General features: G+C 49.0%; 6 protein-coding genes across 6 annotated transcripts; 1 reads left to right on the top strand and 5 right to left on the bottom strand.

Annotated features, from left to right (window-relative positions):
* Nucleotides 1-311: 311 nt before the first annotated feature.
* LTR84_007708 (uncharacterized protein) lies at nucleotides 312-2,069 on the bottom strand (the record flags this gene model as incomplete). The annotated part of the gene is made up of 1 exon (XM_064851260.1): nucleotides 312-2,069. One exon carries the CDS (start codon nucleotides 2,067-2,069, stop codon nucleotides 312-314), a length of 1,758 nt encoding a protein of 585 aa, XP_064710263.1.
* A 354-nt stretch (nucleotides 2,070-2,423) lies between these two features.
* Nucleotides 2,424-4,550, bottom strand: LTR84_007707 (uncharacterized protein; the record flags this gene model as incomplete). The annotated part of the gene is made up of 1 exon (XM_064851259.1): nucleotides 2,424-4,550. One exon carries the CDS (start codon nucleotides 4,548-4,550, stop codon nucleotides 2,424-2,426), a length of 2,127 nt encoding a protein of 708 aa, XP_064710262.1.
* An 867-nt stretch (nucleotides 4,551-5,417) lies between these two features.
* Nucleotides 5,418-5,845, bottom strand: LTR84_007706 (uncharacterized protein; the record flags this gene model as incomplete). Its single annotated transcript, XM_064851258.1, has 2 exons — nucleotides 5,418-5,731; nucleotides 5,785-5,845. 2 exons carry the CDS (start codon nucleotides 5,843-5,845, stop codon nucleotides 5,418-5,420), a joined length of 375 nt encoding a protein of 124 aa, XP_064710261.1.
* Nucleotides 5,846-6,467: 622 nt separating this feature from the next.
* Nucleotides 6,468-7,847, top strand: VPS4 (Vacuolar protein sorting-associated protein 4; the record flags this gene model as incomplete). The annotated part of the gene is made up of 2 exons (XM_064851257.1): nucleotides 6,468-7,556; nucleotides 7,626-7,847. The coding sequence occupies 2 exons, from the start codon at nucleotides 6,468-6,470 to the stop codon at nucleotides 7,845-7,847; spliced, it is 1,311 nt and encodes a 436-aa protein (XP_064710260.1).
* Nucleotides 7,848-8,566: 719 nt separating this feature from the next.
* Nucleotides 8,567-12,097, bottom strand: LTR84_007704 (uncharacterized protein; the record flags this gene model as incomplete). Its single annotated transcript, XM_064851256.1, has 1 exon — nucleotides 8,567-12,097. One exon carries the CDS (start codon nucleotides 12,095-12,097, stop codon nucleotides 8,567-8,569), a length of 3,531 nt encoding a protein of 1,176 aa, XP_064710259.1.
* A 1,476-nt stretch (nucleotides 12,098-13,573) lies between these two features.
* On the bottom strand, nucleotides 13,574-16,789 carry LTR84_007703 (uncharacterized protein; the record flags this gene model as incomplete). The annotated part of the gene is made up of 1 exon (XM_064851255.1): nucleotides 13,574-16,789. The coding sequence occupies one exon, from the start codon at nucleotides 16,787-16,789 to the stop codon at nucleotides 13,574-13,576; it is 3,216 nt and encodes a 1,071-aa protein (XP_064710258.1).
* Between the last annotated feature and the right edge of the window lie 469 nt (nucleotides 16,790-17,258).

Below are 17,258 nucleotides of genomic sequence, written 5' to 3'. Positions count from 1 at the left end.
AGTGGTGACGCTGTTTGAATTGCTTCCCTGGAGCATCATTCGCCGATGCTCTAAGGGGAAGTTCTAGTGCCTCTAAGCCTTCATGCCGGCTAAGGCGGCGAGTAGCTGTTTGTAGGCAGTGGGCTGCTATGTTTACCTATCCAGACTTCAGCGTTACACACCAGCGTCCAAGTCAAGGTATTATTCTATGAGTATCTAATTCTAGCTAGATTTTAAGTACGAGGACTAGGTATGCACCTCGTTATAAGCATATGTTGACCGCCATATAAGTCATGAATCAATCATCCATATGTATCAGAGAAATCTCACTTTCAAGCTGAAGCACGAGCAGTACCCAGCGCTCTCACCACATCCTTGCCTACTGCCTCTATATCCCTGACGATTCTATCCACTGTCTCCCTGACCGTACTGATATTGACCACCACTCGGAAAAATGTCCCCTTCTCAACTTCATGTCCCAATGCCGGTGCGAAGTCAACCATGAAACCCTTCCGGACTAAGGATCGTGTGATCCTCGATGTCACCACCGAGTTTTTCTTGCCAGCTTTGGTTTTATCGCCTTCAGTCGCATCTTTCGAGACGCCGTAAACCAATTTTTGACCAGGTGCGTAGTAGAAGCATACTTGCAAGCACGGCGGCGGGTTCTCACTGACAAGTAGGAAGTTGTGGTTCTTCGAAACCACATCCGCGAAATACGTTGCGATCGAGTACGCATTCTCGATCTTTGACGCGTATCCCAATGTTCCATAGTACTGCCAGCTGAGGAAGAGTTTCAGGCTGTCGCCACGGCGGCCGCACTGCAAGGTGAGATCTGCAAGATCGGTTGGTGCGTTCCAATCGCTCTCGTCGTCATCGACGGTGCTTTGAAGAGAGTCCTGGCCATTTGATTCCACCTGCCTCTGTTCTAAAGTCTCATCGTTCTCAGAATCTTGTTCCTCCTCAACATCGTGGAACAGGTAGCCTGCTCGCAATGTACACGCCCTTTCAGCCCTCCGCAAATCCTTCAGCAACAGGAAGCTGCAGGTAACAGGAACACCCAGCATTTTATGTGGGTTGATGGCAATGCTATCAGCCAAGTCCGTTCCTTTTAACCATCTTTGTCGGAGTGCGTCGGAGAATACGAAGCCCCCGCCCCATGCACCATCGATATGCATCCACAGCCCATGCTTCTTGGCAATCGCAGAGATTTCCGTGAACGGGTCGAACGACCCAAGCACCGTCGTACCTGCAGTTGCATTGACATAGAAAGGGGTCTTGCCTCTGGTCTTCTGCTCGATTACCAATTCCTCGAACCTAGAGGGCATAATTTGACCGGTCACTTCATCAACTGGAATGGAAATGACAGCAGCACTACCGAAGCCGCATTGTTGTGCAGCTTTGCTGATGCTGTAGTGGCCGTGTTCGGAGGTGAAGAGTACGAGGTCTAGTCCGTTAACATTGTTACCATGGATCTTTGTTTCGGGGTAGAGCGTATTTCTGGCAACAACGATACTGGTCGTGTTGCTTGCCGAACCGCCTTGGACATTTATTCCACCTGTCCTCGGACCTGTAAACCCGAAGAGAGAGGCGAGGGCTTTGGTGACATGAGTTTCTATAAGTGAGAGGACAGGGCTGACTTGGTATACGTGAACGTTCGTGTTCAGTATGCTAAGTATCAGTTCTGCCGCAATCCCTGGTGCAAGTGGCGCAGAGTAGAGTTTGTCAAGAAAACCTGGCGAAGACGTGTTGACTGAATATGACAGTATGGAGCGCAAGGAATGCAGTAGACCTAGCTGACTAGAACCATATTTAGGCAGAGATAATGTCCCGTCATCGGTGAGGGTGTAATTCAGCTCGGACGGTGATTTTGTGTCTACGAGAGAGGTTTCGTCCACATCATCATTGGCCTGATGCGCTTGTAGCTCTTGGTCGGCAGAGTGGAGAAACGGAACTAGTTGAGCAAGAACCGCTTTGAGGAGGAGTTCTATTTCAGTGGCTCGTGACAACTTATCTGTTCCATATCCATTGCTGGTGTTCCCGTTTGTAAGAGGATCATTCGTGCTCTGGTCTTGGTGTGGCAGAGTGGTCATGGTCTATTGGCAAATCTTATGCAGTGATGAGTGATGCGAGCGATCCTAGCCCTGTGAAACAAATAAAGGAATAGTTACGACGACAAATTCAATCTTGTTGTACAAACAAAAGACAGTTGATCAGGCGTTACATATTTTTCCAATCTCCATCGCTCAATTCTAATGAGTCCCATGAAGTTCGTCGATACATTTCTCGCCGAATCAAAGCCCGATGGAGTAAAATTTCTCCAAATGACGCAATATGCCATTTGACAAGGCTGTGGCGGTGGGGTCGGCATTTCAACAACATCCTCGTGACATAAGAACGCTATGTGCAAACAGCTGTATGGTTGGCTAGCATAGTGTGCATACCCATCAAGCATTTGTCGGAACCACAGCGTTGGAGCCTGTTCCAAACCTCGATGGCTTTGAGGTTGTTTCATGTGATTTGCGTTGTGCATGTCTCTCTCGCGCGAGCTGAATTGGAGTCTTCTTCTGTTTTGAGGCGGTCTCACCCTGTGTAGTCTCGCCTCCATGCCTGTCTTGACTTTGGATTTGAGAGGCTTGATTCTTTGCCATACCTCGCCATTCACCTGGTCGTCTCCGGAAAAGATCCATGGCCCAATTCTTCCAGACATTTCTTCCGAAAGGAGATTCTCGTAATTGTGTTTCACTTCCGGCCAGTTCTTTGGCAAGTTTCTCTTTCATAAAGTGTAAACCATCGGTGGCAGGATAGAGTGCGTCAGCAACGTAGGAACTTGTCAATTCAAGGGACAAGGAGACCATCTGACCAGAAAATTTGGGAACGAATTTTCGGCGGAAGGAGGCATTTAAGTCGGAAGGGTTGAGGGCTGCTTGAATCAGGCGAGATGCAGCGGGGTCACGGCAAAGAGCCATCAGGTCTTCGGTGGAGAGTAGCAGGAGACCGTCTTGAACCACATCCCGGGTTGCTTTTGCTTGAAGCATTGCTTGTGCCAGTAGCGAACCGTGAACATCGGTCTTAATGACTGGAGCTTTCGTTTGGCCTTGTTCAATATCAGTCGACGATTGGTCTTGCTTGCTCTCCACCGATGTGATACTCAGTACTGCGGACAAGAACGAAGAGTTGCTGTTCTCATACTCGGCCTTAATCAAGTCTGCCAAATCCTGCAAATCAACACCACGCACTCCAGATCGTTCTATAAGGACTTTAATCAAGCCCGTTCTTCTTCGAGCGATCAAAGTTGGGATTACTGGTAATAAGAGACCTTTCGCCTCCTTCAGATCATCTTTTCCAAGTCTCTCGAGGGTTCTGATTGCGACATAACCTGCGATATCGTTCTTTGCCATACTTTCCAGCTTTGGCTTCAAAACCACTCTGTACAGATTCTTGAAGTTCTTTCCAGATAGTTTCTGAACAAGAAGTTCCACCAAGTGCGAACCTGTTGGATCATAGATCAAACCCGAGAGGAATTTGGCGCTCTCAGAATCTTCATCTAGAGACTCATCTGGAAGCAACTTGCTGAACAAAGACGGCTGTTCGGAAGACTTGCTTTTATTGGAATCGGAGAGCTCAAACTTGAGCAGCAGTTGCAGGACTGGATTACCGAGAGGATGTGTCGCTAAGGCGCGTAGGTAGGTGGTATCGAGGGAAGATATAGCACTGTTAACCAAATCTGATAGCGCCTGGTTGAAACTTTTGGGCACTACTCGCTTGGTCTCGGAGACTTTGGGTTTTGTCGTCCCAGGTGTTTCAATGTTTTCCTTTTTCTTGCTTGCTAGCATAGCTTTCACTGATGTATCATCGAGAGGCAGTCCCGAAAGTACTAAGAACAATACCCGGATGGTATGAGAGGCAAATCGTTCTGTAAGTAGAAAGCCCATATTTGGTTTCAATTCCTCTGCTGCTTGCAGAAAGAGGTCCTCTAAGGATGCCGGACCATCTTCCGCATCGTCTTTCGATGATCGCTTTTCGTGACCGACATATTTAGCAGCTTCGAGGAATAGTGTTTCGCAGCAGTGACTGCCAAATCGATGCCGAACAAGAGATGTGAGATTTCCCAAAAATTTACTGAAAAGGCCTCGCAATTGAAGTGGTGTAGACAGTAGGATGATTTTCTCCAAGTATCGAGAGCAAGATTGACTCGACGCGACTTTCAACTCTTTGCCTTCAGTTTCTCGGTGGACAGCGTCAATGAACAAGATTCGATCTTCTTCAGACTCAAAGTCATTTGCTACAATCTTGTTATTAATATTTGTGTAGTATTCCTGTTCTTGAGGGTCAAGAAGTCCATGGAATTCATCTTCGATTGGTGGGGCTTCAACTCCTTCTGGCGCTGGCATATCGAAGCTGATGAAGTCATCTCCAGCGTCGCCTCTGACCACAAGTTCTTCCTCAAAATCTTCTGGTTGCTGGTCCCCCGGTTTCAGTCGTTTTGCAGGTTTTTCGGACACATCGTTGAGCTTTCGTTTCTTACTTGCTTTTTCTTCCCGCCGACCACGTTTCTTTTTTTCCTGAGGCATGTTGTGAAGAGTGATTACCTGTTACAAGTTGATGATCTGCGTGGATAAATCTGCTTCTGGCATTGGTGGTGCAATTTCATGCAATTCAAGAGCAAGATTTAAGGCTCGACGGATGTTCTCCAGAAAAGTCTTTGCCAAGAAATTGATCCTTCCGCCAATCGGATTAGGCTGTGCCGCGCCGCCGCCTGAGACGAGGCTTTGACACAGCCTTGCCAGGATGGCTTTGCTATCTTGAACTGAGACTACTGGTGTTTTGTACGTACAACGGTTCATCTAAAGCAACTTACTCATGCAGATTGGCAGACGTGTAGAAGAGGAGTCTCGCCTCATGTATTGTCTGACTAAAGTAGGGTTGATGCTGTGGTTGTGGATTGTAAACTTGGTCTCAAGACATGTCCAGATTGGTCTCTTTCGGATCTCATCATTGGTAATTAATCTGCTCAAGCGACAAATCATCCCTGCATACTGGCCTTGGCTACAAGACCAAGTGCTTGAATGTTGGAATACGGCGGCCCAACCTCATCATCCACCTCTCCACTTTCAATCGCAAGGCCAGTGGCCGATGGCGTGTTGAGAAAGAGGGCTAGTCCTTACCTCGTAATGAGGGGCAATGGAGCAGGCAGAGACCTCCGACCCATCAGGTCTCACCGGAAGAACTGGCCACGTCGCGCGTTGCGTTCGGGTCTCATTGGGGCTTGCATGAAGAGGCAATGGTCCAGAGTCTATAATGGATCTACCGGCGCAAGATTGTACGCTGATAAGGTATCTCACGCCGAGAATCGGTGTCGACCGTATCCTGCTGTGGTGGGCTGTGAAGGCCCGTCGACTCGCGTGCTTGAGCGTGGAGTTGATCAGGAAAGCGATTCTTCAACCACCTCCTTGTTCTTGAGTAGCCAGTTGTAGTTTTTGTTGCAGTTGCATCAGCTCCATCCTCTTCTTCTCGGAATTTTCCTGCAGGTCTTTGATCCTAGTCTCTGTCCTGGTGATTTCTTTGCCAATAAACTCGAGACGTCCATCAACCGCAGATGTGGCTTCGGTCTTATCCTGTTTCAATAGTACCGGTCCAACAAGTTTATAGATTCCGGCATCTTCAGCAAGTGAGTTGAATTCCTTTTGGACCGACTTGTTCTCCTGTTGTTGGGCTTCGAGTTTCTGGCGTGCGTCTATGGCGGATTGGAGATCTGGGTGAGAAGGTTAGTATCTCATTCCCGGAGTATGTTCAAGTATGACTAACCATCTTGAAACCTTTGCAGAGCCTCAGACAAAGTCTGCAGCTTCTTTCTGTCTTCTTCCATGGTGCGCTGACCAAGGATTGGTGTTTGAGAAGAACGGCGAGATTTCCAATTGATTTGTTGGCGAATGCCTGAAGTGGTAGCAGTGGGGTGACAGACTTGGTTAGTGGCTAGCTAATTGATTAGCGTTAACCCGAGGCTGTTTTCAACACGTCCAAGATCTGGTTAAAGCGCGGGGCAATCACTATAGTCAACTTCAACTTGGGGCAGGAGCCACCCGCTTTACCGCCTAAACTAAACATCCCACCTTCCCACTAAACATCGAGTCTAGACGTGACTAAGTACAAGGTCGCCGCAGGTAATCACTGCAACATCTGCCCTTCCACGTCTCAAGTTGTTCCGATCTTCGTCCTCCAAAGTACTTTTGTCTTTACTCACGACATACCGAAACAGAGATCCTTTTTTTGCACCCACAGAATCTCTGACATCCCTGTTTGTGCTTTATAGCGTCTTTGATCACAGCGCGCAACGACCCATCGCACTCCTCCATACTTCATCCTGCAGCCTTGGTGTTTCCTGATCAGGTCGGCTGGTCTTCACCCTCAGATACCGCTTTGATATACATCCAAAGAAAACTCGGAGTTACAATTCAGTCAAGGCGCGAGATATTGCGCCTCTAAACACCATGTCCAACACCGACTTCCTCGGTCGAGCAATCGACACCGTAAAGAAGGCGATTGATATGGACACCGCGGGGTCATATGAACAAGCATATCAACAATACTATGCCGCCCTTGAACTTTTCATGCTCGCTCTCAAATGGGAAAAGAATCCGAAATCAAAAGAGATGATTCGTGCAAAGGCTGCTGAGTATATGGACCGCGCAGAAAAGTTAAAGACACACATCCAGTCGAACGATCCAAACAATAAGAAGAAACCAGCCGCTATGGGTACCAACGGCAAGGCCGTCAATGGCGCTGGGAAGGGTGATGCAGGAGACAAGGACGAGGAAGATGCAGACAGCAAGAAATTGAGAGGACAGCTGACCGGCGCTATCCTGACCGACAAACCCAACGTCAAATGGGAGGATGTTGCTGGTTTGGAAGGTGCTAAAGAAGCCCTGAAGGAAGCTGTCATATTGCCCATCAAATTCCCCCATTTGTTCCAAGGCAAACGACAACCCTGGAAAGGTATTCTACTTTATGGTCCACCAGGTACTGGAAAATCATATCTTGCCAAAGCCGTCGCTACCGAAGCCAACAGTACATTCTTTAGCGTTTCATCCTCAGATCTAGTGAGCAAATGGATGGGTGAGTCTGAACGACTTGTGAAGCAACTGTTCAACATGGCAAGAGAGAACAAACCGGCAATTATCTTCATCGATGAAGTCGACGCTCTTTGCGGTCCCAGAGGAGAAGGCGAATCTGAAGCCTCAAGGCGCATCAAGACCGAATTGCTCGTACAGATGGATGGTGTCGGCAAAGATTCGAGGGGTGTTTTGATCCTTGGTGCGACAAATATTCCGTGGCAATTAGACGCAGCCATCCGAAGACGTTTCCAGAGACGAGTCCACATTTCTCTCCCCGATAAGCCAGCCAGAATGAGAATGTTCGAGCTTGCTGTAGGCGACACGAAATGCGAATTGTCCCAGACCGACTACAAGACCTTATCCGATCTGAGTGAGGGCTATTCAGGAAGTGATATCAGTATTGCTGTCCAAGACGCCCTGATGCAGCCTGTCAGAAAGATCCAAACCGCAACACACTACAAAAAGGTAAGCCCTGGGGATCTCATTCCTTCCTTTCAAGTAGTACAGTACTGACCAAGATTTCCACGCAACCAGGTGATTGTCGACGATGAAGAGAAACTTACCCCTTGCTCCCCAGGGGATACTGGTGCGATGGAGATGACGTGGGTAGATGTCGACTCGGAAAAACTTCTCGAGCCGCCGTTAGTTGTCAAAGATTTCATCCGTGCCATCAAAGCCTCACGGCCGACCGTCTCAGGCGAAGATCTCAAACGTAATTCAGAATGGACGGCGGAGTTTGGTAGTGAAGGTGCCTAACGCGCGAAGTTACAACGAAAGGGGTTTCTTTTTACAGCGATGTGAGAGGCAATGCAAGTTCGGAGGCTTTGAGTATCTTCTTGCTGCGTGTCAAGCAAAGGGTATGGACACAGGCCTGGACCGAATCAGCAGCATGAGAGACTTTTTGCAATTGACATAGTAGTATTCAAGAAGATATCGGATGGACATTGAAAGTTCCACACCTTCCAGCAGCAAAAGACAATGAATGAAAGCACTGGCGCATAGGCATAGGCGGCGGTCGGTTTACTTTTCTCCCCACTCAATCGTCCCTTTTACTTGGTGCAAAACAAACCTAACCTAGCAATGGATGTCAATCAGCTGTGATAAATTCTAGATCATACCTCAACGCTAGCCCCAGCTGTACGTGAACCCACACCTATGATGGGGGTGATGGAACCACGCACGCGGTGCCTTTAGCCGTTATTCATGAAATGCCTGACGCATTGGCTTGAGGACAACAAACTACGTCCAGTAACTTAGTCACGATGAGCCTGAGGCGGACCTGTCAAACTAGTTAGGGTGGATATTTCTGAATGAGCAGAGCAGAGCGAAGCGGAGCAGGCGACGAGATACTTTCCCCTGCATGAAGGAAGGGAGGAACTTTACCAACTCCGACGTCACAATCCGGGACGAGATGATAAATAACCTCAAGGAAATATCAGGGGCGAGAGAGATACCTATATATTTACTCTGCAACGCTAATACACAAACACGTCTACAGAGTAGCCCGTTGAGACATCGTCGCAGATCTGCTCGAAGCCGCGAGACGCCTTGCCGCGGATTCTGTGCTGGACCCAACGCGATGCATGGCTGAAATCCATCGTCAAACGGGCACGCTTGAGGATCAAGGTCTGCGGCTGCTGCTGCTGCGGCGGCGGCGCTTTGCCCATGGCTCTGGCCACGGTCAGGATGGTGCCTTGGCCGATTTCCAGGCAGGCCCCTTTCCCAAGCAGTGGTCCCTCGATTTTGGCTTGTGTCACTGCGGACGAGGATGGCATGGTGGTAGTCGGATCTGGCCAGAGTTTTTTCGAGGTCAAGGGTACCTCAAGTGCAAACCGTGTTTTGAGAACAGTCGGGTCCTTGGGATTTTTGTCAGTTTTAAAGCTGGTGTCAATGGGAGCGGACGTGTTTGGAGCTATGGTGAGTGATTTGTCTTTGGCAGCACCGCTGGCCTCGATTGTGAATGACGATATTTTTGATTTATAACACGCCCGACGAAGTCCCTTGTCCCGGAATTCCAAGCAACGCTGGCTCAGGACTGCAAATGTCGAGCAATCTCTGGTGTCTTTCAGAATCGGGATCCAGTAGCTGGTGATGCCATCTGCGGGCTCGAGTTGTGGGATTCTGCGCGTCATCGGTGCATCGGTGAATGGCCACCATGCTTGTAGTTCTTCATTGTGGTCGACGCCAGTGTCTTGAAGCATAAGTATGGACTGTATGATGGTCTTTCTGAGAGTTTTTTGGTCGAGTTGAGTATTCGGAACGGCATCAATTCCGTCCAGGTTTCGCTGAATGTTCCAACATGACTGCATACAGTCGATATCACCGATACCGTGACTGCATGTCTTTGCGGTATCATGTTGTCCTGGGGCCGGAAGCAGTGTGTCCTTTGAGCGCTTCTGAGCAAGGCGCAGCGCGTCCCATAGCGTTGTTCTCTGAGCATTGCCAGTACAGGCACTGACTTCTAGTCCAATACGTAACTTGAGGATTGGGACAAGTGGAGTTTCCGGCTTTGTACATTGCTCAACGAGCACAGTTTTCTGTGTTCGGGCGGGAATCCTCTTCCACGTCTTAGTCCCTATCATACCAATATATTGGTTCCCACTAAGTCCGAACTCATATCCGTCGCTGATGTAGTGAGCAGCAGAAGTTCCTGAAACCTGAAGGTATTTGGCAACCCGCTGCCCTGCCATTTCAATCCGTGTACAGCATTTTGCATTCACATGAAAAGGTTCTTGCCCAGCGTTTTCGGATCCAATCAATAGCTGCGACGACTCGAACAAGTTAAGCTCAGGTGTTGAAAGCAATCCGTTGTACGTCGAAACTGGCAGCTCTGCCATCCAATGGCACTCGACTTCCCGAGACTGATCCCGCTTCGAGTTGTCATCGGGCGAAGGAACGATGTATCCACGTTCCGTGCGAATCAGGCACCTAAGCGGATTTGAGTCTTGCGGACCATTGATGGTCCACAGCGGTCCCCAAAGACCAGCAAATTGTTGTAATGTCAGGGAGACCTTCAACTTGGGAGCTTCCAGGATCGTAGTATCCTTCACTAGAACCCATACAGGTCCACCAATGAATCTTTCCAAGCAAGCCAGATCTCGAAGGACGAATTTGTAGCCCTCTCCGACATCAAAGCCCTCACATGACTCATCCAAAGTGCTTTGGTCGAACCTGCAAACATGAGAACCCGTAAATGATATAAGTCCAAGCGCCAAAACCCTGTAAATAAATTTCAATGTTGATGATCTTCCAGAGTTTGGAACTTCGCCAACAGGTCTGATCTCACGATTGATATATTCACTCTGCGTGGTACCTTGAAGTCTGCGGGACAGATTAATACTTAGAGAGTCGAAGGTGACCCTTGCCCTGGCTGAGTATGAATCGGTCATTGCTGCGAAAGAGTCGCGCAGAGACCGAAGTTCATCGCTGGTGATAGCACATGCCAGAGCAACATCTTTACGATCTTGATCTTCAATCAGGATACTGAATTCGTCACCACAGAATCCCGTGTCATGAATGATGGAGAAAGCACCCACAAGCTTGGCCAGGCCTTGCTTGTAGCTGTTGTCGGTCGAGTTAGCATTCAACCATGCTTGAGATTCGCTCCAACGGGGTCTGTCCAAACCAAGAAATTGAACAACTCTGTGCTCCAGCTCCTCAAGAGATCGATAATGCTGTGACGTGTTGAGAACAGCATCAAGAGAATGTAATCCGCTCTCAGTGGTAGATCTTGCTGCGATGTGAAGGTCATCATCAATTGAAACCCCCATCGAATGCCCTTGTGATCTCAAAGGGTGACTCTCAAATGCAGGTCCATTAGGCGAAGCAAGGCTGCTGGCTGTTGAAATGCCAGCCAACACTTGATTCACTTGCGTGGAATGAGAAGCAAGCTCACCTAATGGTACAGTCACTTCGCTGGTGGTTGACTCTAGCCTATCTGGCAACACTGTGGAAGAGTCTGGTAGTGTTGTTCCCGATGTTTTTGGCCCTGTGAGTACAGAACGACGAGACATAAAACTAGGATATAAATTCTGGGTACCGCCACCAGAGTCCAGTACTGTTTCGTGGTTACTTGTCTTCGGCGACAATGACGTGACTCGTGTCTGCAATTCTGATACGCGTCGCCTCAGGTTTACATGATCATGTCGCCACATGTCTTGTACCTCAATGATTTGCTCTTCCATCTCGGCAAGATGCATCTTCATCTCCAACCAATCGGTTCTATATTCTGGATGGGTATCGATAAACGTAGGAGTTTCTGTCTCGAAGGGGTGCTTTTCAAGAGTATCGACGCTTCTCGGGAGATAGTCTTGACTTCTCTCAATCTCGAATTCGTCCCTCGGAAAAGGGTTCGTGTTCGATGCTTCGGCCACAGATTCGTTTGACAGCGGCTCCATGTCTTCCATCTGCATCATGCGCGGCGTACCCTCGCTTATCCGAGGTTCGAATGCAGTGGCATGGCGCCTCTGCTGGTAGTGTGGAGATTCTTGGACGCCCATTTTTCCTTTAACGTCGTCCGTCTCAGTTGCACCATCACTCGACATGGAATATAGTGCTGGGTTTCCGTGATCGATCAGATACTGTATTATTTCTGCTCCCGAGTCGCTTGTGCCGTCATGAACGTATAAAGTACTGTTAATCGTAGGACTTCTAGCCCAAAATTCGGCAATGGGCAACTTGACTTCGTCATCAAGATGATCTATATCATCTGGGCCTGAGTTTGAGAAGTGGGTGGTAGCATAGTTGACGGTAGCAAAGGCAATTGTTGGCTTATTAATGGCAGTCGATGTTAGTAAGTTTCCAGCCATGTCTATTACATCGACAAAGGCTTTCGTCTTCTCTTTTATACTATCATCTTCGTATATGGTGTAGAGGCAAAGAACTCCAATAGGCTGGATAGCCAAAGACCTCATTTCTTCCAATACCGGCAAAATGAGGCTAGCCACGACCCTATCACCGGATGCAGGTGCGTGCAGGATGTAGAATGTTTGATTCGAGTGTGGCATTTTGCATCGATGCAGTGCTATAATGCAACGTTATTGGTTTGCGACGAATTTCTCGAGTGTACACGTACGGCACTTTAGACCGACAAATGTAGCAACAGTAGTCATCGTTTCAGTCGCAAATAGCTGAATGAACGAATTGATCGAGCTCATGGTTGAGCCAATCAATACGATCATCCTATCATGGTGTCTGCAAGGTAAGGTTAATATAAAGCAGTATCAATAGCGCAACTGGATGCGTCGTCAAGAATCGTGAACGTACTTAAGAGGATACGAGGACTCATCACCTGCAGAAAGATCTGCAGTCGTGGGCGACATCGTTGGCGAAGATGTTGGACGTCGAATATGATTTCAACCTCTTTCGGTAGAAAGTGCAATGCGTCAAGATTGGAGATTCTTGAATAAGAAACAGAATTCCGAATTGTTCACATGAGTGAAGTAAGAAAGGTGGTCGAGAGAGGAGGGCAAGTTGGTACAGGCGTTGTTGTCAGGTAAGGCTGAGAGGCAGCCTCTATTCCCCGCCAGCTTGTGCTTGGGCATGCATTGCCCCAGTTGACCAGCCTGACTAGGTATTCTCGATCAAGCAACCATGATTGGGAGGTAGACAAGCTAGCAGAAGCCACCAGCAAGCGATAGCGAATCATACCAATCGAGTTCCACGCTGTCATACTTGCACTGCCCTCCGTAGGTAGGCTTGCAGACACGGCCGCAACATCGGTAGTGGCAGTGAAAGCCATGCCGTCGTTGATCTTGACAGTGTGTTGACAGACCTGAGCTCAACGAGTATTGCGTGGTAATCAGAGCTTATGTTCTCTTATACACACCTGAGGTGTTCTTTGAGGAAAGATAATTAGCGCTCTTGTTAGACCACACGAAGCCGCCAAGCAGTTCTGAGGAATGTCGCAGTGGAGCGCCAGTAATTAAAGGCCGGAGCATGTTATCCGGGGTTCAGTCGGCGGGGCAGCCCTTGATTAGCTATTTGGACCAGATGCACTTGTAACCAGATTAAACTAGAATGAACGCTGTCGATACTCTGCATCGAATACGCAAGCCATTTGAAAGTCTATGAGTTCACGTTACGATTCGAATGGCGAGAGGAAGCTGGAAGGGCCGGGTACTGATATCGTTTGAATACAGGGCAAGAACGAAGCCTGCGACGGAAAGAAGGCTCAAGAGGAAGGTGCTATGCAGATTCATGGTATCTAAACTCAAGTTAGGTAGGTACATTTTATATGAACTCAATACAGGTATATATGTATGACAGTAACTAATGCAGTAAATAGTCAATAGTCTTAAAAGGTATTGTTCGGGTCGTGGCCAAGAACCATAATCATAGGGAATGTCACATCATTCATCCCAGTCATTCATCCACTCGCTCTCATCGACAGCATTGAAGAGTACAATCTTTCCCAACCAATAAATCATTTCATATCATTTCAAACAATTCGATAGTCCCGTCTCATCGATCACTCCTGGTGATCAAGGATACAGATATCCCTTCTCGAAGTAATTCCCATACATGTCGACCACACCAGTGCGGCCTTTCGGATTTGAGTTCCTCACCACTTTAATCTCGCCTTTCCAGTGCCCTTCGATGAACTGCATGTCGATGTCGTTAATTTCGGCAGGTGCAGCGGGTCCGGAAGAAGTGGCTGGGCGAGAAGTAGACAACGTGCCATTGGAAGGGTCGGCTACACCTCCGTTTGCGAATGAAGTCGCGCCAGCGTCATAGCCATAGCCATATCCTCGCGGGCCTGCCGCAGAGGAGGGCCCTGAACCGCCTCCGTTGACGTGACCGTTAGTTTTGCCGGCACGATGGCGAGCGAGCTCTTGTTCGTAGGCTTGCTTGCGTTCTTTTCTCCAAGCTGCCAATTCTGCAACGACGTCGACTTCGGGCTCGTCTTCTTCGACCGCAGAATTCTGCTTGGGGTTGGAGGTTGGTGCCATCCGGTTTTGCATGTACTTTGGTGACAGTGGCGCGCCTTGCATCTCCGACACGATATTTCGAGAGTCTCCATTGGAGAAAGAGTTTCCAAAACCACTTCGTTGACTTTCATTCGAAGGCCTTCTGTTTCTACCCAGTGGTAGATTCCTTGGACTTTGCAGTGTAGAATTACCACCACCATAGTTCATCAAGAAAGGATTCAAAGTGCCATGGCCTTGAAAACTTCCATGTGGACTGGACGTCCCACTATTGTCAAACGAGGCATCATCTGGTGTTAGGAGGATTTTATCATCAAACCGAGCGGTGGGGAAATATTTCTCCGGATCGTGCTGATAGATGCCACACTCGTCCTTTTCCTCACCATCTTCTCCAAAGAAACTGAAATCATTTTGAGCCGCAGACCAGAGATTCTCACTGTCCATGTCTCCCGTGGAAGACTTGCTCATGCTTATGCGGTGACGTGAGTGCTGCCAAGCGCGCTGTGTGGGATCGGTTTTCTTCGCTCCAGGCAATTCCATCTCTAGAACAAGAGTACGGAGAGCAAACAAAGAGCGCGCGTGCTCAATCTCCGCCAAATGGCGCGCCTTTCCTGGTGGTAAAGAATAATCTGTTCGAGCCAGGAGATGTGACAATGCGGACTCGTCTGCGCAAGAAGAAATGAACGCTTTCAAAGCTGAAACCACTGGAGACGACTGCGGTACTTTGGTCGGAACATTGGTCAATATCAATGTTCGGAGGTTTGGGAGAAGGCAGGGGTGGAGAATGCTCAAGTTATTTGCAGTAATTTGCGGCGGTTTTTGACCTGGTTGGTAAGACTTGGCAGAAGTTCCAGCTGGCCGCTTGGAAAGAAGTGTTTCTATCCGAGCATGGCGATGCTGATTCGACTGAGGTATGTGGAGAGCCTTTTTCTGTTGCTGCCGTAATATCTGTGTGGGATTTGAAGATGCCGCTGGAGCCGTAGCTGGAGCAGAGGTTGTTGCTTGTGGAAGCGGATTTGCCGCATGCGGAACAGTTGAATTAGACTTGATATTAAGAGGAGCGATCAATGGTTGAAAAGTGCCATGTCCTGGATGGGGAGTCATGGGAGATATAGGCGAAGCTAGAGATCTTGTCGTACTGTTTGTCCCTGTCTCGTCGGAAATTTCAGAATCTGCTATCGTTGCATGGTCTCCCCCATGCTCACTTTCGAGGTCTGCATCGCCAACCACTTCTGGAGCATATGGCCCTTCTCCTCGGATGGGAGTCTGTGTTTCAACAACAGGACTACTCTCCTCAGGCCTGTCACCTACTGGGGGACTGATGGCAAAGTAAATAACATCTCCGATCAGCTCGGCCCGTGGTGCAGCCGGAGTAGCATCCATTTCGAAAATTTGATCCCCTGGTGGTAGTTCGACGGCATAATGTGCTGGGGCTGGTGCTTCCACAACATGCCTCTCCTCAGAAGGTAGCTCTGCTGAAAGTGGTTCAGAGCCTGCAAGCTCCACAACGGAGCCTTTCGGTTTGGGAACATCTGGGACAGCCTCAAGTTTGGCCGTGATCAAAGCATGATCTACACGCAAATAGGTCAAATTCCTACTTGCCGACTTGGCCAGAACCGGAATGAGTTTCTCAGCACCGGGAAAGCGAACCTCATCAATATAGCCGCTTTCGGTGTTCAGAGATATGGTACGGGCAATAGTTTTGACGGTATCGACAGTCCCTCCGTCGAGGATATGTAAGCGTTCGGATTTCAAGAGACTTGACAGTCCTTCGACAGACAAACGGTTCCCAGACACATATAAATGGGTCAGACCTCGATGAGGGATGTCTTCAAAGGCCAGTCGTCCCGTGAGTGGATTAGTCAGCTGCTTTAGAAGCTCACGATCGAGTTCTTCGCTGCGGAGAGCATCAAGACTGAAGAAGTCCGGACCTGGTGCCATTCCAACCGGCCAATCTTCGACGTTTAGGGAACCATGAGTGGTGGCTTCGGAAGGCAAGAAACAAGCCTGCATCAAAGATCTTACGGCCATATCTGTCAAGAAATTGTCTCGTAGATCCAACAACCGCACTCGAATGCCAATCGCATTAGCCAAGACTTCGGCCTCCCCATCTTTGAGACCGACACCACGTAGTTTCAACACTTGAAGATCACGCTGGTGTGCCAGGGTCGCCAGGACTGCTGCATCACGAGCCGGTGGGGTATATGAAAGGTCGAGGTAGACCAAGTGTGGAAATCGTGGCAAGGCGATAGACAAGCCGAGCGACGTGCTGTTGGGCTCGCTCGAAGCCAGTAGTAGTTTCAGGCCAAACGGAGGCAATGTCGTCTCTTCACCTTGTGACAATCTTCTATTGATAGTGGTAGATCTGAGCGCGATGAGGCTGTGGTGGTCGAAGAAAGGCAGTTTGGTGACGATCAAACTCTGCAGATTGGGGAGAAACTCCAGGACTTCGCGCAGCCATGTGGGGTGGGGACCGCCGTAGATTTCACTCAGGGCAGGGGGTAGGTGGAGGGTGTGAGTGAGGGTCCGAGTGGTTAATCGGGCTTTACGCAGGATTCTCTTGAAGCGAGTGAGGGCGACATAGACGGCGTCATTGGCAATGCCGAAGTGGGAGGCGGGATCACCCCAGAGGAAGGGAATGAAGATGGAATACCATTTCTGGCAGACGAGGCATGCTGAACAGAGGTCGCGAGAGGGGATCCAAGGCGCAATGATAGACCAGGCCTCACGACTAACCGCGCTTTCGTAAGAGGGAGGCACATCAGGTTTCATTTTGACATGTGAGAAGGTGTTGTTGCATGATGGGCTGCGGAGTGGGTGAGATTGTGATCAGGCGAACAGAAAAGACGGCGACATTTAGTAGAAGATCAATTGTTGAAAAGAACGGTCCAAGTTGTCCCCAGAGCTGTCGAGGTATTGATTGCCCTGACTTGGTGGTGAGGCAGACTAGACTAAAGAAATGCGGGAGAAATCGAACTCGAACTCGAACTCGTATGACGACGGAGCGCGCCGTGGAGACGACGGTTTTCTGGGAGTGGGAGAGATTATAGGTCAAGCCGCAAGCGATAGAGGGGCACCGAGTATCATTGGAAAGGGAATAAGCAGGGGACTTGAAATGGGGAATGAGAGGAAACAGGCAAAAAGTGACCGGGGTCTGGGAGTGTCACGTGCAGATCATGGTCCGTTGCCAATGCTCCAGAAATAGTATCAAAGGGAGCCTGCAAAGGGGATTTATATCACA

The sequence above is a fragment of the Exophiala bonariae genome (genome assembly GCF_035927105.1).
Source record: "Exophiala bonariae strain CCFEE 5792 chromosome Unknown scaffold_3, whole genome shotgun sequence".
NCBI classification, from domain to species: Eukaryota; Fungi; Ascomycota; class Eurotiomycetes; order Chaetothyriales; family Herpotrichiellaceae; genus Exophiala; species Exophiala bonariae.
Note: the sequence above shows the minus strand (reverse complement) of the source record. Positions and strands in the feature narration are given on the sequence as shown.